The sequence below is a fragment of the Lemur catta genome, chromosome 2, assembly GCF_020740605.2.
Source record: "Lemur catta isolate mLemCat1 chromosome 2, mLemCat1.pri, whole genome shotgun sequence".
Taxonomy (NCBI): Eukaryota; Metazoa; Chordata; class Mammalia; order Primates; family Lemuridae; genus Lemur; species Lemur catta.
The window spans coordinates 135565505-135588927 of record NC_059129.1 but is presented as its reverse complement, the minus strand read 5'-3'; the positions used below and the strand labels follow the sequence as shown (position 1 = coordinate 135588927).

The window sequence follows — 23423 nt, the reverse complement described above, 5'->3', positions numbered from 1 at the left end:
ACTCACTCACAGAGAGAGCACATTTCCTTATTTTCTGAAATGCACCAAATGCATTTCCTCCCTTCTCAAAGTCTCCATTTTAGAAAATATCTAATAGGATTTTCAGTCCTTGTTTTAGCATATTTAGCCTAGATTATTGGCATTTTTCTTCCTCAAAGTATTTAAGCTTTGATCAAGACTCCTATCATAAGCATTGTGTATGCATTTTGTTCTCTTTGTGACTTTGCTTAAAAAGTAGAAATGTTAATTTAAAATGTTGCGTACATAAAAGTGGAAACAAAAACAGGTCTCTGTGTGACCCCTCACAACTGTTAAGTTTGGTGTTTTTCTTCTACGGCTTTTCTCAAACACATACAACATATTGATCTAAAGCAAATTCTTAGTAATTTAGTATCTCAAAAAATTATACTACTTAGAGCAGGATGAAGTGAAATTGGGGACAGACATTAGTATCAGGACAGACAAGCAATCCAGTATCAATTCCTTGTCTGTTTTCTCCCTTTCTCTTCATCTTAAAATGGCATTTTTCAGTGGTTCTTGATCATTGAAACCTTGAGACCCATTTTTTAAGAACATTACTAAAAGATAGTCAATTAAAAGGACAACTTGCCAGTTGTTAAAGTTCAATGTCTTTCTACAGGGCAAGATAGTGTTCAGTATTAGATCAAGAGATGGCACAACAGCGAACAGTTAAGCATTTATTGAATGTCTGTTATAAGTAGTTTTAGTCCAAATGTGTGTCCGTATTTTACCATCTGTAGAAATGAAAGATGTAAACACAATCCAATATTTCATAATGATCGCTCTAATATGGTAGCATTTGGAATGTTTGTAAATACCACAGAAACAGACATAGGAGCCAGAATTCATGTTCGGAAACTTGTGAATCATGCATGTGGATTCCAGATTTGTTGCTCTACAGCAAAAGCACAAGGGAGAACAAATTTTTCAAAGACAGTTGTGTGAAATGAGGTATACCTACATTCTGCGTGGCACATTCTGTGGGACACTGTGGAAATGTAACAACAATAACTTCTCAAGGAGTTTATTATTTAAGCTGAGAAAGAGAGCTCTTTTTCCAGTCTCTTTATAGTGTCTTAATATGTGTGTACCCATACACATATAAGCTTAATAAACCTTGGCAGAATCAGTATTAATTTCCTATTTATATAAAATCTTTCTAGAATTTACAAAAATTCCTATTTTGTGTATATAAGAAATTTCATAGAATATTGTCAGTGGTGTATTTACCCACCCATCCGGTTTCCCATAGTTACTGGAAATACATTGAATTCCGGAGAAGCAGTCTTACTCAAAGATACTTTGAGACATTAATGAATCTCCTCTAAAACACTTACCTCACTTAAGTGTATAGAAACCTAGAGGACTGAGGTTTCCTAGCTGCCTCAAGCCACATACACATTCACAGTTCCCACATATAGAGACCCCAAAAAATCTCACTGCTTTCTGTGAATCCCTGCCCCATGGCTACGCTACATTGGAGGCTTTGACGTCTCTAAGCACGGGATTGCTCCGTCCCTACAGGGCTCTCAGTAGCAATGGGCTCTAGTTTCTGTTTCCCAGGACTCTCTGGGCCACACCACTTTTCTGTCCATAGTTCTACGCCAATGAACCTGCCACTGTCCCTAGAAATGGATAGGGAGGAGAATTCAAATTTTTTCCCCATTAAATTCTATTTTTTTCTATGAAGCGCCCTTTCTCTGAATCCTTTCCAATTCCTACTGTCTTCTCTTTCTGGCTTAGTCCACGTTCTCCAGTAAATTGTCCTGGCCAGTCTCACTTTCAGTTGTACACTGGCCTGCGCATCAGGCTCCTCCTCCTAAAATTCTTCCCTTTGCATTCTCTCCATCCTCACCCTTGCATCTGAGAATAGAAAAATGAATTAATGAGACACTGTTTCAGTTTCTCTTATCAGATTTTCCAGATTAAAATTACTTGTGAGACACCTTCTCCCCACATTTCCACTTCAACCACATTTACTAACCTTTTTCTGCATTCACATAATCACTGGTATACTTCCTCAGTGTCCTGTCAGATGGCCTGGCTCATAGTGGGCACTCAGTAAAAATACAGGGTTGTTCAAAAGAGTAGGCTTCAAACTCTATGTCACATATTCAGTGTTCAATTTTGACCAACCTGCCAGACAGCTCTGCACCTCACTTCGCTCATCTGTAAAATAGAGACAATAACATCAATACTAAAAGAATGGTGCCTGGCACATAGTAGGCCCTAAAAAATAATACTTCCCATTGCCTCTCATGGAGTAAATAAATGAAAGAATGAACAAATGAAAGAGATGTTATCTGAACTTCCTTTGCTCCCTGACAGGCTCTCCTGAAGCTCCTTGGCTTCCAGACAGAGGTATCAGTTGGCTGATTTAAAAGCCCAAGTTTTCCAAGACCATTGAGTCATTTTCCCCACCTTGTTTCTTAGTATCTCCCCATAACTACCCGATATTTCTAGTCTACACCTAGAACCTTAGGTGTTCCACCCTAAGGCACTGCTCAGATACAGTTTATCTGAATTGAACAATTCTCATTCTTGTTCTGGGTTGCTAAAACCCATGGGATTATCCTAGATCCTATAATCCTGTAGAATTCCGAAACCTATGTCCTAGAGATGCAGAGACTCCTTCCACCCAGTGCTTTCCTGTTCCAAACCCTCTGGCCTATCCCTCACAAGTTATTGGAGATTGACTAACTGGGATGAAAGGAGAAAGAAAAAGTCACCTATAAATCCAGTAGCTTGAATTTTAGTAGTTGGGGGAATGATGTTACTGATGACAGCAACTTGTTCTGCAGGGAAGGATGATGTAAATTAAGCAAAATCTGTATCAAATTCTGACACATTTTATCTTCTTAGCTATTAAGGAGTGGGGAATAAATGGAAAACAAACTATGCATAGAACTAACCAGAAGTCAAAGTGGCTTTCCATTTAAGGAATTATGTAGGCTGGACACTGTGGCTCATGCCTGTAGTCACAGCACTTTGGGAAGCTGAGGTGAGAGGATCACTTGAGGCCAGGAGTTTGAGACCAGCCTGGGCAACATAACGAGACCCTGCCTCTATAAAAAATATAAAATAAATAAATAGAGTAATGTAATGATTTACATCAAGTATTAAAGTGTTTAATCATGCAAGTATCTTGGAGATTTTAAGTAATTTGCGTATGTAAGGATGAAGTCAGAATGTTAACAACATCCATTTTTGAGATTCTGATTTACTTTATTATTTTATTAAGAAATTATTCTCTTTCCTTTAGTTGACAAAGGATTACTCATCATTTTAAAAATGGTATTGCTCTTTTTATGCTTGAAATAGTCTCACACAGTTGAAAGTAAAATCTTCTGTGAAATGTTTCTCCTGCAAAACTTATTATTTTCTTTTACTAATTGGATTACCCTTGACAAAAGAAAGTGTTGTGCTGCCTTACAGCCTCACCGTTAGGAATGAAGAAAGAGGGGAAAATGCTGCAAGACCCCCGCTTACTACAAAAATGGAGAGCATCCAGGTCCTAGAGGAATGGTGAGTGTGGGAGCCACATAGTAATTGTTTCTCGTATTTATATGCCATTTACATCTATTGAGTGCTGAAGTATTATCTTTTGCTTCATTGTACCCTTCAAAATGACTTTGTGGAATGAACACAAACTCAATCTGGAAGATTTTGACATTGCAATTGCTTTTCATCCATTTTTTCTATTAGCTATATGAAGACACTGGCTAAAATGTTGCCTAAGTTTATCTTTCTCTTTCAAAAAGTAAAAATTATTACATGAATAGCACCCCCCCAAAATCACCCTAATTCTTTATTTGTCATTTCTTAGAATAATTTTTAGGTTCTATTTATAAGGGAATTGTCTAAACACACGACAAGATGGGAGTGGAATGTTGCAGTCAGTCAGGACTGGCACCCGGCGGGCTCCTGGACCATCAGAACAGACTCTGACCAAGTGTTTTCTAGTAAATGAGAAGCTGAAATGCAGTACCTGTGGAACAAAATCAAAATACAAATAGACTATCTTTCTCTCTCTGCTTTTTATGAGAAGGTTTTAATAATCATGCTTCATAGTAATTTTTAAGCTTTTTAAATTTTAATTTTTTTTAAGTCAATAAGGAGGTTCAGACATTATGGAATAGTAAAAATCTATGTAAAATACCTGGTCCAAAAGGTAAGAAAAAATAAAATATAAATACTTACTTGACCAGATATATTTTAGGTTGAGAAATGATATAATAAATAGACCAATTAATGGGAAAGCAAGATCAGGATCATTTTAACCACAAGAATCTTCAAGCTTCCCTCTTCCTCTTCTCTGATGTATAAGCACGTGGACTAATGACTGGTGGCTTCTGCAGTAACGCAGTCACTGAAAATCTGTACATAGATATCAAAAAAGTCCCCAGTGTTATTATAAAAGCCAGCTTTGATAATTCCATTCATGGCTAACCATTCATAACTTTTCATAGAAAACTTTTTAAAGTTTAGGAAAATATGTGACAAGTTCATGCAGTGTATTATTTCAGATCCAGTGATGAATGAAAAAAGTGGATACTAGATTAAAAAAAAAAAAACAACTGTGTCTTATGGTTGGAAAGCAGAAATCTGTATCAGAAGCAAAGAAAAATTTCAGTTTGTCCTATGAGCCTTATAGGCTGTTACTATCAACTTGCAACATACTGTTACTTTGAACATTTCCAGGATTCATTAGGAATTTATGATGACCTGCATGCATATTGTATGTAGCCCCTTGCCATGTGACTGCTTGGCTCCCTCATACGCCTCTTGTGCCTTCATGAATTTTTGTCAAGACTCAGAGATAACTGACCGTCCTGCCCAGATGATTTGCCAGATCAGGCTGGAGTGAGTGGCAAAATGCTGACCACTAGATGGCAGCGATGGATAGAATTTCCATCCGCTCCTCTCCTTACCTGGTCTAGCATCAGGGGTCAAAGTTCCCTTTGATAAAGGCCCCATTCTGTCTCTGCAGCCAAAACCCCACCACAGAGGAAGTCTTGTCCTGGTCTCAAAATTTTGACAAGATGATGAAGGCCCCCGCTGGAAGAAACCTTTTCAGAGAATTCCTCCGGACAGAATACAGTGAAGAGAACCTACTTTTCTGGCTTGCCTGTGAAGACTTAAAGAAAGAGCAGAACAAAAAAGTAATTGAAGAAAAGGCCAGAATGATATATGAAGATTACATTTCTATACTATCACCTAAAGAGGTAAAAATCTGGAAAATATTGAAGTGGGGTTCCTAAAACCAAGGATAACCCTAAAGGGACAGCCGTCCAAGTTGGGTAATGCATGGGATGTGGACAGATTAGATGTCTCTGGGTAGATAAATTCACTTCCATTCGGAGAATCTCCCTGAACCCGTGTTTGGAGGCTGAGTATCTCCACTATGCTTTGATCATTGATCTCTGGCTGAATTGTGTCCACTTGCTTTTCAGAACTAACACCAAGGAACCTGGTTAGGCACAATTTGCTGTAATTTAAACTAAAATGGAAAGGAAGAATTTACTCTGGGATGGTGTTTCTCAAAGCGTGATCTCCAGATCACTTGTATGAGAATCACCTGGAACATTTGTTTAAAAAGCAAATTCTTAAGGCCTACCCAGGACTTCTGAATCTGAATTTTTGGAAATAGAGCCCAGAAATCTGCACTTTTAACAAGCATTGCACACGCACACTAGTTTGAAAATGTCTGCTATTGGCTAAAAAACAAAACAAAACAAAACAAAAAAGCCCGCTTGGTGTTTATGATTGAATTTTTACAGAATTGAAAAATGGGCCTTTTTGCCACTAACATTTTGGGGGCAGGGATAGGGAATGGAAATTATTTTACTTAATTTAGATTTTCTGTTATTGAAAGTGTAGACTTTTTTCTCCCCTTGCCAGAATTTAACTAATCAATCAGGAACACTTCTAGGAACCAAATAGCACTTTTCCATTGACTTTTTAAAAATTAATTTGTCCTTGAGAAGTGTTTCAGCTAACAGTTAAAAGTATTGAGTGAGGGAGGGGTTAATAGTGTGACGAGGCTCCTGGATCCCTGGGTGACAGAGCTTTACGGGTCAAGAACAAAGACATTGCTAGAATGCCTTCTCTTTTCCATGCTACCTTCTTCTTGTTTGGTCTTTTCCTTCTAAATGACTATGATTTTTACTTTGCATTTAAATGTACTGACCTGATACTTTCTGCTCTTAGAAAGGCTAGAAGGTTTAGTTTCCACACTCCTTTCTTGTGCACCTGAACATCCATGGGCTTTGGTCATCAGTCCCTCATCCAACACTTGGTGTGGTCCCATTCTGCCTTATACTCCTTACTTTGAGATCTACAAAAGGAATTAGTGTCTATTTTATTAATCTGTAATACAAGGCTATATAAACTATTTCACTTCTACTGAGGTATACAGTACCTAAATAATTTAGATTTCTTTTTATTAGTTAGGTTAAAGTGCCATTGATATTCCAGTACTCCAGTACAATTGTCTCTACAAAATGAGAAATCTTGTAGAACTGGATGTACAAAAGATTGTTTTATTTTTTATTTCCTACATGAACATATAAAAAGTATTCATAAAAACAAGATGGGGAGAATTTTTCTGTAGCCTTGGAACATTTATTACTGATGTCACATTTCTAACACAGGTATAATTCTGCATCCTAAAAATACATTCAAGTTCTGCTCTGTGTGGAAGCTCAGCATCTAACCAACTCTATTTGGATTTTATTAATATGATAATTCTCATTTTTATTTTATTTTATTTTATGCCAGTGCATTGATCTTGGAACATACTTATTTTAAAGTTGCCTTAAATGGCAAATAAACCAAATGATCCAAATGTGCCCAAGAGTGTGCTTCTCTTGCTTATAATTACACAAAATTACAGAGTCCTTGGGAAGATTAGCCCATTTCTCTCCCCAAAATATATAAAATATGTCATCTTAAAGTGATAGTTGTTTAGATTAGGCATTTGTATTATATTTGTGTTCTTAAAATGATTACTGTTGCATTTTTTTAAATGTTAGGAGAAAAAATAGTCTCCATATTAAGTACATATAGTTCCTTTATTTTTACAGTTTCTATTTTTTAATCTTTAGTTTTTATGGGAAACATTTCCTTATTATCCTTATAGCCTCTGATTTTCAGATGTTATTGATGAAGCTTTGTAAAATACTTAATTTCCACAAAGTTACTTTGAGTTTCAGCTAAAAGTTGTTAAAATATTATTTCCTGATTAAGAACATGACCACACTTGGATTACATAGACTAATATTTAGTGTCATAACTATATTTATTCTCTCCTTTATGTTTCCTAATATCCACATTTGCCATTACCCACTCTTTAATACTTTCAAAATATCAGAGAGAGAGAGAGACAGAGAGGTGAAATTCAAATTTTTAACATTTTGCTGACTTCTAAATAAATTGTAAATAACTCTAAACATAGAATCTAAATTATTAGACTATATGAAGAGCTTTTGTTTAGCAATTGATTTCTCACCTGTCAACATAGTAATTAAATTTCATCATTGTTTAGCAGCCAAAAAACAAATAAACTAAAAGTGGGTATTTTCAGTTATAAAAAAATAATTGTTAAAAAACTACTTTAAATGAAGGTATTGTGTGCAATGACTTGACTCATTGATGCTCACAATATGGTATGCACGTTATAGCTGTTTCAGAGCCCTCTCCAAACTATTATATCTCACTGACTTTGCTGTGCAAAAACTCATCAATTTCTACTCAGCTACAATACATTACTAACTGATGATACCGAGTTATCACTTTTCCAAATTTGTTTTTTAATATCAGAGAGAACACATGTCACACCAAGAGAGTTGTGATTATATAGTAGTCAGAGCAGTGGACTAATATTCAGGTGCACAGGATTCTAGTCCTAGCTTTGCTGCAACCTAATTTGTGGCCTGGGATAAATTACTTTACCTCTGTCTCAGTATTCAGTTGATTTGTTTACAAAAATAACAGTAAAAATGACCACAGAAACTAGTAAACCTAATCCATAATAACAGCTGTAAGGCCATTTGTACTACTACTTCATCCTCCCCACCAAATTACATGGATTATCATGGTCCTCTTTACTGCTGTTCCCAGATTAAACCTCAGAATCTTTCTCAACACAGTACTCAAGGTAGCCACAACAAACCAATCAGGTTTAGCATCTATTTCTCATTTTGGGGCTAGACAATCTGACCTTTCTACCTCTGAAATTCTATAGCTGTTTCTGCTTACTCAGAATATGTTTAAAGAATATAAACATTTGAATTATTTACAAAATCGTAATGACTAAATAACTAAAAATAGTCAAGATTTTATTATTGGACAGAACAGTATTTTTCTTCACTAGACCTTCATTTTACTTTAATTTGATTGTTACCAGGTTCCTCTTTGTTAAATGTAAAGTCAGCATTAAAAAATGTATTTATATATGTAACTTTTTCCTTAATGAAGCCACTGAAGTCAATGTGCTGAAAATTGCATTATGTATCATTGTTTTAAGAGCATGTTTTACACATTTGTAATAATTTGAGCATTACGTTATAAAATAAGAGATGTTTGCAATCAGGAGGTGATATAACTTCTGTTCTTGGTATAGCGTACATTTTAAGAGGAAAAGGCCAAATTTTAAATTTTTTTAAAAATCTAAAAATTTAAATAAAAATTGCATTTCTTTAAAAAGCAATTTTTTAAATGCTATCTTCAAGGGGAAAACAAATGAAGATAATAAAGAGGCATTTAAGACTAATAGTAGCCTTGCTGCACATAACAGATCCTAGTGGTAGCTTATATATATTAGGTATTGAAAAGATAAACCTAGTAAAATAAAGAACTTGAACAAAAACTCTATTTAAAGGCTGTTATCAACTATAAACAGCATTGAACTATTGATAAAATAAATAATTGTAAATTCTTCAACAAATAAGACTTTTATCTGAATTGAAGAAAACTATGTTTGTTCAGCTGTCTACAAATCTGCTTAGTGATGACATTGTCCTTAACCAGGACTGTAATGTGGCCCTGACACCTACCATCTGTGTGACACTCAGCAACTCACTTTGGGGCTCTGGAGCCTCGAGCTTCCTAATGTCGTAGAATGAGGACATGGAGAAAGCTCTAAAATCCACTACATCTGTGATGTTCAAAATCTGCCATATGCTGATTTTAGTAGTAATAGGAATTGTTTGCTTTTTCTGATTTCACTGTAAATTTCCAGCTACTATCTGAGAGAAAAAAGTAATAAACCCATTTAAATACTAGAATTATCTAAAAATCATGCTTATGTGATAAACATGTGAATTCTATGTGCTTGTGTATGTATCTTCAAGTGAAATTATGCAAATTGAGCACTTTCAATGATTTAAGTTAGTTTTTAAACAGGAATCATTTGACTGTTATTGTCCTAGATTTATATCTTTATGCATGCATATTAACATTCAAAAATATTTACTGAGTATTTTCCATGAGCCAGGCACTGGGCTAGATGTTGGGATACGATGGTGAACAAACAAGACAGACGCTGGTCTATCCCTTATGGAGCTTACATTTTAGGAAGACAGACAAATCATGTTGAAAACAAGTAACTAAAAATTGTCATACACATTATGATGGGGTGGAGGTTGAATGATGTAGTTCAGAATAGGAGTAGTCATGCAAGGTCACTCTGAGAAGGTAAAATTCAAATTGATACAAAAGCCAGAGACATTGTGTTTGATCAGGAAAATGTCATCACAATTATGATCAGTTATTATTATTACTATTAGTCCTTTACACTGGGCTTAAATTTGCTGTTGGCAAAATGGTCTTTCATATGTTACTATCACCTGAGTCTCACAATAATCCTTCAGCGAGGACAGATGGCACCACTTGACTTCAAAGGAAACTGATTCTCAAAGAGGTAAAATGAATATTCAAAGACATTAGAATTATATCGGATAGGGATAGAACACAAGCCCAAGACCTTCTGATTCCTGAAATGGTGTTTTTCCAACTATAACATGCTGATCAGTTCTTTCATTGTTTAATATTTTCTTTATGACACTATTGTAGATTTCTATAAACCCAACTTTAGAACTTCAGACAACATGAGAAATAGTAACCTTTACCACATGCCTGAATCCTCCCCAAGACAAGAAAGATATAGTTTCCCATCACCTGGACACTATCAACAATGTGGTTACTATACTTTATCCTACTAGATAAATTTTCATTCCAAAAGATAAATTCAAACAATCCATTTTATTTACAATTTATGATTTTTTCAGTAAAAATAACAAGCACAAAATAATATATGACTAAATGTGCACATAGTAAAAATTTTTTAATATTGATAGGAGAGTTAGATGTCCATTAAATCTATAAATTTTAACATGGGAATACCAAATTTAATTAAAATGAAAAACAGAAAATTTCCAGAGGCAGAAGTTATAATTAGTAAAATTTGATATGATCTTATAATGGAAAAAGAAAAAAATTAATCAGAATTTTACTTGGAAAAGAATCCTAAATAAAGCAACTTCAGTAAAAAAAGATAAGGAAAATGGGAAAAAAACTTAATTATAATATGTAAAAAAAATTGTTCAGGAGATTAACTCAATTAACTTAAAGGAGGGCCCTCTATAGGAGAAAAAGACTTTCAGTGAAAATTCATGATTTTCAGTATAATTCTGCCAAATTTGTCTACAGGGTCAAATTTTCTGTTGTATCTTGATGACTAGAACAAAACTTGGTGTACTCCCTTCAGCAATACACACCTATCTTCATATTCTCCTTCACTGGATAGGAGATCTAGTAAGATCAACCAGGGTATATAAACCAGTTTAGCCCAGGTTTTCCCAGGCCACATTAGCAAGATTTCTGTCTTTATTCTCTCCATTTTACTTCCAGACTCTTGTTGGAACCTTTGCTCTCATTATATTTTCGTCCCCAATAATTTGTGGCATGGCCGGTGGATGTTTTTCTTATGCTTGCAAGCTGCTTGCTTTTCCTCTTCCCTGTCTCCTACTGCCTGCGGGAATGAATGCTTCCAAGTTCACTAAGCCCTATCTCAGTCACTTGTGTCTTTTTAAAGCTTCAATTGCCATGTCTCAACACTTGCCAAAGTTTTCAGCACTGCCTAAACTGCTAGTTAAATGCTGACAAACTTATCACTGCTGTCTTGCGCCCTATCTTGCAGTAACAGTGCTTTTTTATAAACTCTGTTATTGCCGTAATGCACCCTTCCCTCTCTCCCACTCCCCGTCTGAGTCTATGGAGACTAAGAGGAGACATTCATTGCCCAAGGATAGCTCTTGTCCTGTGCTACTCCGCTTTCTCTTCCCTTAGGACGACTTCTATCCAGGAAACTTCTCAGTCTCTCATGCAATACAGTCCAGATAAGATGGCTTTACAAGCCACCCAGGCACACCTGAATCCTAGGGTGACTATGGCTCAGGCTCAACCTGGCATCCACCTCTAATACCTGTATTGTAGATATTCCACATTCTGAAGCACAAAGATGCCACAAGATGAAACTATGATTGTTATACCCATGGGGTTTATCCTTATTATTTGACCTCTCTGCACTTCTTTTGACTGACCAACAACCTTTTCAAACAAACAACCAGATATTAAGGTAAATATTTTATTATTTAAATGAAAATACCAAATGCATTTTTGTTACAGATTACTAAATGTTGAACTATACTAATTTCTCTGCAGCATTTCACTACTGTTTTTAATTTGCAAAAAAAAAAAAAATTAAAGTTAAATCATAAGAACTCAAGACATTTAATAATTCAAGTTATTTTACTTTTCTGTCTTAGGATAACAAATATGATTCCAGCTACTGAAAACAAACTGTTACTATATTTAACGATGCTATTAATTAAGAAGTAAATGACTCTCTTTTCTTTATCACTCATCTAAGATTTCCTTCTCCATTAAAACAAAAAGTTCTCTCAAGTTTGAAAGTAAGAGCACCATTTCCCAAAACAGTGGAGAGTGTTTGCTAAGACTTCACCTCACCATAACACCACATTTGAGAATAAGATAAATCAGTTTAAACTCCAAAGTCAACATTTTCCTATGGCATAAAAAGAGAAAATATATTTTTTATATGAAATAAAAACCTTTAGGAAAAAAAATTCTGTACTTTGTAATTACTTTGTACTTAATTATGACTTCATATGGCAATAACACAGAAAATAAAAGCTAAACAATTCATTTCAGAATATCTTTATTTTTAAAGAATTCCGAACAACAAAAGAACGTACAGTTCAGCCACAAGATGTTTTTCAGCCATGCCTCAGAGATACCGCGGGTTCAGTTACAGACTACTGAGATAAAGCAAATATTGCAATAAAACAAATTGTACAAACATCTTGGTTTTCCAGTTCATATAAGTGTGCAATAGCATTATGTCTAAAAAAATAATGTATGTACCTTAATTTAAAAACACCCTATTGCTAAAAAAGGTTAACGTTCATCTGAGCCTTCTGTGAGTCATAATCTTTTTGCTGCTGTAAGGGTCTCGACATTGACGGCTGCTGACTGATCAGAGTGGTGGCTGCTGAAAGCTGGGGTGGCTGTGGTAATTTAAAATAAAACAACAATGAAGTTTGCTGCATCGATGGGCTCTTTCTTTCATGAAGGGTTCTCTGTAGCATATGAGGCTGTTGCGTAGCATTTTACCCACGGTAAAACTTCTTTCAAAAGTGGAGTCAGTGCTCTCTAACTCCGCTGCTCTTTTATCAATTAAGTTTGTGTAATATTCTAAATTCACAGCATCTCCATCAGGAGTAGATGTCATCTCAAGCAACCACTTTCTTTGCTCATCCATAAGAAGCAACTCACCATCCATTAAAGTTTTTTTTATGAAATTGCAGCAATTCAGTCAGATCTTCAGGCTCCGCTTCTAATTCTAGTTCTCTTGCTGTTTCCACCACATCTACTGTTACTTCCTCTGCTGAAGTCTTGAACCCCTCAAAGTCATCCATGAGGGTTGGAGTCAACTTCTTCCAAACTCTGTTAATGTTGATATTTTGACCTCCTCCCATGAATCACAAATGTTCTTAATGGCATCTACAATGGTGAATCCTTTCCAGAAGGTTTTCAATTCACTTTGCCTAGATCCATCAGCAATAGCCTTATGAAATGTATTTCTTAAATAATAAAGCTTGAAATTTGAAATTACTACTTGACCCATGGATTGCAGAATGGATTTGTGTTAGCAGGCATGAAAACATTAATATCCTCGTACATTTCCATCGCAGCTCTTGAATTACCAAGTGTATTGTCACTGAGCAGTAAAATTTTGAAAGGAATCTTTTTTTCCTGAACAATACAGCCCAATAGTGGGCTTAAAATACTCAGTAAACCCTGTTGTAAACAGATGTGCTGTCATCCAGTCTTCCATTGATGGGGCACAGGCCCTATCAATTTATTATAATTCTAAGGGCACTAGAATTTTCAGAATGGTAAATAAGCATTGGTTTCAGCTTAAAGTTACCAGCTGCATTAGCTCTAGACAGGAGAGTCAGCCTGTCCTTTAAAGCTTTGAAGCCAGATATTGACTTCTCCTTTGTAGCTATGAAAGTCCTATATGACATTTTCCAATAGAAGGCTGTTTTTTGTCTACATTGAAAATCTGTTGTTTCATATAGCCACCTTCATCAATGATCTCAGCTAGATCTTCTGGATAACTTGCTGCAGTTTCTATATCAGCATTTGCTGCTTCACTTGGCACTTCTATGTTATGGAGATGGTTTCTTCCCTTAAATCTCAAAAACCAACCTCTGCTAGCTCCAGAATTTTCTTCTGCAGCTTCCTTACCTCTCTCAGCCTTCATAAAATTGAAGAGAATTAGAGTGTTGCTCTCAATCAGGCTTTGGCTTAAAGGAATGTTGTGGCTGGTTTGATCTTCTATCTAGTCCATTCAAACTATCCCCATTTTAGCAATAAGGCTGTTTGCTTTCTTATCATTCATATTTTCACTGGAGTACCATTTAGTTTCCTTCAAGAATTTTTCTTTTGCATTCACCACTTGGCTTACTGTTTGACTCAAGAGTCCTAGCTTTCAGCCTAGCTTGGCTTTTGACATGCTTTCTTCACTAAGCTTAAGCATTTCTATCTTTTGATTGAAATTGAAAGGCATGCAACTCTTCCATTCACTTGGAACATGTAGAGTCCACAGTAGGGCTATTATTTGGCTTAATTTCAATATTGTTGTGTCTCAGGAAATAGGGAGGCCCCCAAAGAGGTAGAAGGACAGGAGAATGGCCAGTCAGTAGAACAGTCAGAACACACACAATATTTATCAATTAAGTATCAATTGAGTCTTATATGGGCACAGTTTATGGCCCCCCAAACAATTACAATAGTACCATCAATTATCACTGATCACAGATCACCATAACAGATATAATAATAATGACAATGTCTGGAACATTATAAGAATTATCAAAATGTGAGAAACCCAGTGAGCACACGCTGTTGGGAAAATGGCAGTGATAGTCTTGCTTGACACAGGGTTTCCACAAACCTTCAATTTGTAAAAGAAAAACACAGTATCTGCAAAGCACAATAAAGTGAAGCATAATAAAATGAGGTCTGCCTGTTCAGGTTGGTCCAGCTACACAGAAATGTAGTCTGGATCACAATTTCCTGAAAAATCTAGTAGCTCTCTGTGGGATGTGTCAATCAACCCAATTCCACATGGTCTGCAGAGCCCAGGAATCTGGGGACCCTGGATGGAAGACACTTGACTTCAGTCGGAGATGGTTTCAGACCTCAGACTTAGTCCAAACAGTAGGTGGGAAAAGAAGCCAGAATGAAAAAGGCTTTTGCAAAATGCTTGTGACAAAATGTCTAGGTATAAATATGAAAAGTTTGTATCTATGTGAATATATCATGAGAAAATTGACTATGGATTACAGTCCTATTCCTTGCTCAATAGTGAGGACTGAGGAAAATGATCAGGATTCTGAGTGACTGTTTGCCTCTTGTAGAGTTTTTCTAACGTGGTGTTTCAGGACGGAGCTTTAGTTCTGTTCCACCAAGTGTGCCTTTATTGGTATTTATTTTTCCCCACTTCCCTTTCCAACACATCCTACCAGTTCCAACAGGATTAGCATTTAGTGAGGAAGGGGAAACAAACCAAATCAATGCAGAATTTAATTTCTGTACACTTTTCAAATAACACTGTATTCATAATTTTAATGAATATTCTGAATTCCTATTTATATTTCTCCTTTCAAAGATTCCACTCCAAGCAGTGATTCTGCTTCATCTTTAGTACAGAGAACTTTGGATGTATAAGGATGTTTCCTATGTATTTCTTTACTATGCCCTTCCACATTCCTAGTTTCTTACTTTTCACACAGTAGGACTTGTTGGGATATGAAACTATTGGGAATCAGCATTTGGTATGCATGCTAATTTTTGTCAGAGGATTCTTCTTTGCCAGTAGATTTTTTTTTACCTTGTTAACAAGACAGTCACCCCAGAAGTCACAGAATAGGAGGTGATGAATTCACATTCTGGCTAGGGAATTCTCTGGTACCTCAACAATGAGTAGAAAGTGTCAAAAAACTGCTGAATGAATGCATAGAAAAGGTAAATCCAAGTAAGTTGAGATATCTATGAACTAAATTTCTGCTTTGCAAGACTGGTTGTCTTTTGTTTGTTTAATTCAACTGTTGGAGAGAAAAGTACACCTGGTTTTGAAAAGATGAGCTCAAGATTTTCAGTAGTTGGATTTACTCTTTGAGGTTTCTCTAAATGTCGCAAACCTATGGTTACTTAATTGAGGTTTTTTGGAAAAAATATTATTTAATGTATCTGCTCTCATTTCTTTTTAGGTCAGTCTTGATTCTCGAGTTAGAGAGGTGATCAATAGAAATCTGTTGGATCCTAATCCTCACATGTATGAAGATGCCCAACTTCAGATATATACTTTAATGCACAGAGATTCTTTTCCAAGGTTTTTGAACTCTCAAATTTATAAGTCATTTGTTGAAAGTACTGCCGGCTCTTCTTCTGAATCTTAATTTTCATTTAAAAAAATCATTTTGGAGGGTTGGGATGGGAAATAAAAGTAGTTAAATAACATCAGAAACTGAGTTCCTGGAAAACTACAGTTTAGCATTCCTCAGGCTACTGTGAAAATACAACCATTACGGTTTTTCTCTCCATTTTTATCAAGTTTGGAGATCATGATTAAGTTTGGAGAAAATACCACATGAAACAATGAATTGCCAAATTGTTTTATTCAATACTCATTCTACTTGCAAGCAAACTGTATTTGTAGTCCTGTGAACAGTCTCCTCGTGTATCTCCAGAGACTGCATGTGCAAAGTAAAACTGCTTCATTTGCCACATAGTTGTTGTAATATTTAATACAGTAGCATAACTTATATCTGTATTTAAGGACTTTTGTGCAATATGGTCTTATAGAAATAATTGCCAAAAATTTGGCCGTGGTTTGCATTTTTTAATATAATCTAAGACAAAAAAGGCAATTTTTACAATGTAACAATGGTATTCAATGTCCTATATACTGTGTTCAGTACAATAATTTTGAAGCCAATATTTCTGTACATGAAAAAAGAGCTATTTATCTCTGTTTGTTGGAAAATTCTAATGGAGAATTCCTCTGGTTATCGACTGCCAAAATGGTGGCATTTTCATTACAGAAGAGTTTGCTATGGTTAAAAAAAAGAAGAAGAAGAAGAAAAGAATAAAAGCACAAAACAATTTGAAGATATCCTATCTCAATGACAAATCAAAGAGTGATATTGTTTTTAATTGTAATAGAAGAAAATGAATCTATGTATATATCAGATGTCTAATACTGTAATTAATTTATTAAAGACTGGCTCTCCAGTTCTAAAATGGTTGTGTAAAGTTATGTACTTCAGCAAAAAAATAATAGTAATAATAATAAGGTTGATAACTTAGTTTTGGAATATAAAAATGATTTAATAAAGGAATGCCTACATGTAGCACTGTAAAACATTTTGATGAATGGCATCTCTCCTGTGGCATATTTTCCTTGAAAGTGAAATCCAGTGAAAAGCTAAGTTTTTACCAAGAGAAGTTTTATAGGGGTTATGAAGAAGTTAATTCTCTACTTCAGACCTTAACTGTTTTCATATACTATCTTAAGAATCACTTATTTTGAAGATGTTAAAACCAAACTATTTATTCTCATCCATAATTAAAAGGCAGTACAGTGCTCAGATTTTCTAGCTGCCATATTATTTTTTATAAGTACACTAAACCTTTAAGACAAACACTTGCCTGATGTTGGCATGTACTTCTGACCTTCTAGAAAACAACATTATCCTATTGTGCACAAAAAATAATAACAATAATCAGTGTCATATTTATATCAAGGTGTTACATTTGAATATTAATATCCCCTGGAGACTATTTTTTTAATCTTAAGCTGAATGAATATAATACTGAGTAACCTAAAATGAAAGTTTTAAAAAAAAGATTTATATCCACTGAGAACACTGGCCTTATATTAAGGATGATATTAAAATTATAGGTTTTCTTTGTCATTTTTTTAACTACCTCTCATTTTTTAATTTATTAAACATTTTTTAAAAAAACAAGTTTGGGATTTCTTTTTAAATTTATTTTACTTGAAAGGTTGGCATCGTAAGTTTCTTTTTCCATAAACTTAAAGCATTTCAAGAACTTTTTTTATGTGAATATGATTTTCTAATTTATATAGAATTCAGGAGACATGATTAAAAGGGCTATTATCTACTCCCTATGCAAATATATTAACTGTTGCATTGTTTGACAAAATGGGATTTTAAAAAAAAATTTGCAGAGTAGAAAACAAAAATTCTGTTTACACTGGCGTTGCTGACTATCCTACCATATTCAGCACTTTTAAATACATTATTTATGAAAATGTAGTTAGAAATGCAAGATAAAAAATATTTATAATAATCATTTGTTTTAACAAATGCCTGTTTTTTCTGAAAGTGTTAGTGTGTTAGGATATATTTTATCCATGTCACTTAGATATTTACTATTTGAATAATAGTTTTCAGTAATATGTTGAAAAAAGATAGTTATGAAGATGTTTACAAAAAGTCATATTTTTTCCTAGAGAGTAAAGAAAAACCTAAAAGAATCATCACTTCTATTGTATAGTTCTATTGTTCCTAAATTATTTAATTTTTTTTCTTGATTAGAGTTTATTATGCTACTATGATGTATACACATATATGGTGTAGTATTATACGTGTTTCTGTGTTTGAGGCACAATAAATTGGTGCACATGACTAGACAATATGTAATATACTGTGATACTGGCATGCATTGATCTTTTTAAATGTAGACTTTATATTCTTCTTGTTACTATATATGATGGTGACCTGCTAGTCATAAGTTATCTTTATAAGATACTTTGGACTATTAGATGAATTGTCTGTTTGACAATACCTTTAATATTTTACCAAATGTAAAAGATAAGGGCCCTTATAAAGAGTCCTAATCTCTAATCTGGGCATTTGTAGAATACAGATTTTGAAGTTGGTATGTCCTTTTAAAACCTGATTAGGAAATTGTGTTGAGAATGATTCCAGAGTAGATTTACACATCAGCTGTTGGTAAACATGTTATGTGAGCATTTCTGTGCTAAACTCATATTTTCAAAGGTGGGAAGGGTTTCTCATTTAGGAATGTGTCTGTATATTTGCAACTCTACCAATTTTTAAGTATGGTATAATTCCTTCTGTTTAAGTTACAGAGCTATAATAAACAAAAAAGCCCTCAACTGGAGTCTATGCTACAATTCCAAGAGCACAATATTTGTTTTAGTAGAATTTGATTTTTCCTAGTGAGTAAATTCCTCCCTGGGGAAAAATCAGCACTTTAAAAGGAGCACTTTGTGTTGTAGATTGCCAAGATATCTTCCTATACTGTTAGAATTTGCCAATGCATACAGAAAAAGGTTAATGCACTTTCTATGGTGCCTAATTTCAGAAGTATCTATAATGGAAAAAAAAGCAGAGGGTATAGATTATGTATATATAAATAAATTGGAGATCCAGATTTATTCAGAGATTGATATTGTACATAAATCACACTAATAATGTATGGATGGCACTTCTTTACTCTGGCTACTTGTCATTATGTTATCCAAAGGTAGTAGAGATGCTCTGGCAGTGTTACAGGGCACATATGAACAATGAGACCAAAAGATGATTTTGATATAGAAGTTATGAAATGCAAAACTCAAGACCATAATGTGGTCTTTTTTAAAAAATATTGAAGTATGTACATAGAATGACCAGTTCTGATATGTGGTCATGGTGCATGGGGTGTTTATTAGTATTCTTTAATGCTGCCTAGGTTCTAAGTTACAGAATGAAATGTGTATTATTTATTTATCTAATAAATAAAGTTCAGTTTTGCAAAATGACTATAGAAATAGGTAAATAATGTTTATTTATTAGGGGCAAAAATACATGTTCATCCCATTAAGCTGATTTAAAATAATACCTGATTTTAATTTTGAGTTTATCCATAACTTATACACCTTTAACTTATACTGAAAAAATAAATGATATTGTAATTGTGACAAATTACATTTGCAAAAAACACCAATCATCAGATGCTTTGGTGAAGAAATGTAAAAGGAAGAAAGTACAATACAAATGGAAAATAGAAAAATAAGAACCCTTTTGAAAATCACCTAAAATTTATTAAAGAAATAGAAAATACCTATAGATAGAACTTTATCAAACATGTATTTGTAATACTTTTAGCTTGATATACTGGCAAATTACTTGGAAAGGTTGTAAAGATATTTTCAGAAAATTTCCTTGCCCATCTGTATACATTGACAGTTTATGACTCAAACTTTCGAAATATATTTCACAAACACTTATATTTGAGTGTCTTTCAGTTTTTGAATTTCTGACGAATATAAAGTATTTGTTCTCCTGAGAAAAGAGTATTCAATTGGTAAAAATTTTAGCAATTCTTCACTTGCTACATGTGCAAATATTTATCAATAAAACAGATAGCAAAAATTTGTTTCAGATTTTCTATGCAACACTTACAATATCCTTGCAATACACAACAGTGCACAGAATGATAAATACCAGACTTTGATTTCTTTATAAGTATTTTAAAAATTATTATTTCTACAAGTATAGTCCTCTCCAGCCCAAATGACATCTTTTCAGATAAATTCAAGGTGATATTCAAGACATTGTTTCTAATTAAAAGACTATGGAAGACAAAGTGCTGCTCTGATAATAGCTCCCAGTTTGGGAATTAATTTCATTCCTATGACGAAAGCTCTAAGATGAGCAGAGAAAAGGAATGGTATTAAGCAGTGATGATGGCAACCAAATGTAATATTTTTTAATACATCATATGTTCAACCTGAAATTTATTCTTCCCTCATTATTTCTCATATTAAGTCTCTTTACCATTTCAGAAATTTCAGAATTTTAAAACTGATGACTTATACCTAACTGCCATCACAGCATTACAGCTTTTAAATAGTTAGAAATAAATATTTTAGAATAATAGTTGAACAGATTGTTTTTCTGTCCTAGGCTTGGATGCATTTCTTTTCTAAAGATCTAGCTCTCATTATTGTATTAAAAGGATGCTACGTACAATGCTTACTAATGGAAATGTATGTCCACAGACTCACATAAGGAACATAGTGTAAAAACATCAGGAACTTTGAATTACAAATTTGATTTCAAGTTACATTTCTGTCTCACGTGACTTTGGGAAAATCATTTATCTCCTCTGAGATAAATGTTTCCTATTCTGCAAATGAGGAATATAATCATTTACAAGATGGCCATGAGCATTAAATAAAATAAACATGGAAAGAATAAAGTGTGACATATAATATCAAAGTTCTTCATTCAACAGTTACTATTTTTCAGGAATGCCTGTATTAAATGTCATTTTATTGCACTTTTGTCCTACTATTTTCAAAACATACTTTAAAAATATGATTTAATTATTCATCAAAATATTATACAATCAATCTTATTTTAAGATGGGGGCTAGGCCTGGCGCGGTGGCTCATGCCTGTAATCCTAGCACTCTGGGAGGCCAAGGGGGGGTGGATCACTAGAGGTCAGGAGTTCGAGACCAGCCTGAGCAAGAGTGAGACCCCGTCTCTACTAAAAAATAGAAAAAAATTATTGGGCCAACTAAAAATATATAGAAAAAATTAGCCAGGCATAGTGGTGCATGCCTGTAGTCCCAGCTACTCGGGAGGCTGAGGCAGAAGGATCTCTTGAGTCCAGGAGTCTGAGGTTGCTGTGAGCAAGGCTGATGCCATGGCACTCTAGCCCGGGCAACAGAGTGAGACTCTGTCTCCAAAAAAAAAAAAAAAAATGGGGGCTATATCAATGTTATTGCTTTGTTCAATAATGTGATTCAAAATTACTATTTTCATGTCGCCAACATCACATCAAATCTACAGTCTAGAAATGTTTCTTTCAATCACACACATGAGAAAGAGAGAATATGTGTGTGTGCTGTAGATTAAAATTAAAATTTAAATAAGACAAATTATTTAAATTTTTTATTTCCAAAGGAAATAAAACAACATTCCCAAGGATAGGAATAATATAAATATCAAGTCATTTGCCAAATATATAAATGGGTGATAGAGCTAAAACTAAAGTATAAGAGATTGACCATCAGAAAACATTCTTTTTAATGTTAAGGTCATATGATTTTCTTTAACAATTTTACCATGAAAATAAAAAATTGATACCATGTGTTAATAAAATTTTTCATTAAACCTTTTATTTTAGAATAGTTTAAGATTTATGGAAATACTGCAAAGATAGTACAGAGAAGTTTTTTATGGGATATATGTCAAAATTAATGAACCAATATTGATTCATTAAGTCCCTACTTTGTTCTGATTTCCTTACTTTTTACCTAAAGTGCTTTTTCTGTCCCAAGATCCTACTCACATACCACATTACATTTAGTTGTCACATCTTCCTAGGTTCCCCTTAACTGTAACATTTTCTCAAACTTACCTTGTTTTTGATGGCTTTGATAGTTTTGAGGAGCATTGGTCTGGTATTTTGTAGAATGTCCCTCTGTTGGGATTTGACTGATGTTTTTCTCATGAGTAGATAAAGATTTTGGTTTCTGGAAGGAAGACCACAGAGATAAAGTGCCATTCTCATCACAAGGTATCACAGGTACATGCCATCATCATGACTCCTCTTAGCTGTGACAGTTTCATAAACTTTAGGCTCCCCTTAACTGTTAACGTTAGCCTTGGTCACCTGACTGAGTTAGCATCTATTAGGTTTCTCCACTGTAAAGAAATACATTTTCTAAGAAATTATAGTGAACGTAAATTTTCTGGACGTTTACACTGAGCTGAAAAAATCTGAGCAGATTCCTCAACACTAATATTAGGTTCCATTAAATGATTGCTAACAAATGCTATTAAGAAAATACAATGAACTGAACAGTGGAATGGAAAAATAAAACTCCAAAAGTCTTAGCTTGAATATTCACTTAATAGAGGTGAAACTAATTTTTTCCCTTGAATTGCCTATATAATTAATTACTTTAATCCTCTAACATTTTGCATATTAAAGATCTTAGTCTTACTCATTGTCATAAGAAGTAATTTAAATTGATAACCATTTTGCTTAGTGCTCCTCTATATGCCTTCCACTGAACAATGAATATTGATTATTAAAACAATGTAAAATACTTGCTATTGCTATTTTTCTCCCCTGGCTTTAACCTATTTGTTATAAGTACATTGTTTCTGGTTTATGTTTTTAAATGTTTGCTAAATATTAAAATAGCATTTCAATGTGTTTGGGTCTGTAAAATTTATCATATTGAAGGTGTATAATTTTTTTACTACCATGTTCGTTATACTTAACAATCTATATCTATATATTGGACTCCACCAATATTTATTAGTGGACTATAAAGAAGTTTTGAATGCATGAATACAACTTAAGAGGCACCATGCTTGGTTATTTTGCAATGCCAGAATAATGCAGGTACTCATAAATTGAATAGATAATGCAGATTATGGTTCCTCCAGTTTAAGTTGTTCTGGGTTTTTATTCCTCCTTCCTTGGATCTGTTTTATCATTTTACCTATGTACCATAATATACTTCCTGAAAATGCTAGAATTTTCACTATGTAATAAAATTTGAGCATGTCAATAATGTAAGAAAATTCAGATGTCTCAAACTGGTATAGTTCTTTGGAATTTTCAAAGTAAATCAAACTACAGCTGTTTTCATTTGACAATATTGTGAAAACCTATGGATATTATTGTAAAAATGCATATGCATACACTGACTTTCTTAAAGTGTTTTGAATTAATAAAGAAATCACC

The 23423-nt window shown here is 34.0% G+C and overlaps 1 protein-coding gene and 1 long non-coding RNA gene across 2 annotated transcripts in view; one reads left to right on the top strand and one right to left on the bottom strand.

Annotated features, from left to right (window-relative positions):
- RGS17 (regulator of G protein signaling 17) overlaps nucleotides 1-16746 on the top strand; it is an 88405-nt gene extending 71659 nt beyond the window's left edge. Inside the window, exons 3-5 of the mRNA XM_045544599.1 lie at nucleotides 3457-3546; nucleotides 5012-5246; nucleotides 15885-16746. Coding sequence (XP_045400555.1) covers nucleotides 3457-3546; nucleotides 5012-5246; nucleotides 15885-16073 — 514 coding nt within the window. The 3' untranslated portion in view covers nucleotides 16074-16746. The remainder of the gene's footprint in view (nucleotides 1-3456; nucleotides 3547-5011; nucleotides 5247-15884) is intronic.
- On the bottom strand, nucleotides 701-22112 carry LOC123633389. Its single transcript, XR_006733584.1, has 3 exons — nucleotides 22083-22112; nucleotides 2006-2190; nucleotides 701-1884 (listed from the first exon to the last, which is right to left on the bottom strand). It is a non-coding gene; the product is annotated as an uncharacterized LOC123633389 (long non-coding RNA).
- Between the last annotated feature and the right edge of the window lie 1311 nt (nucleotides 22113-23423).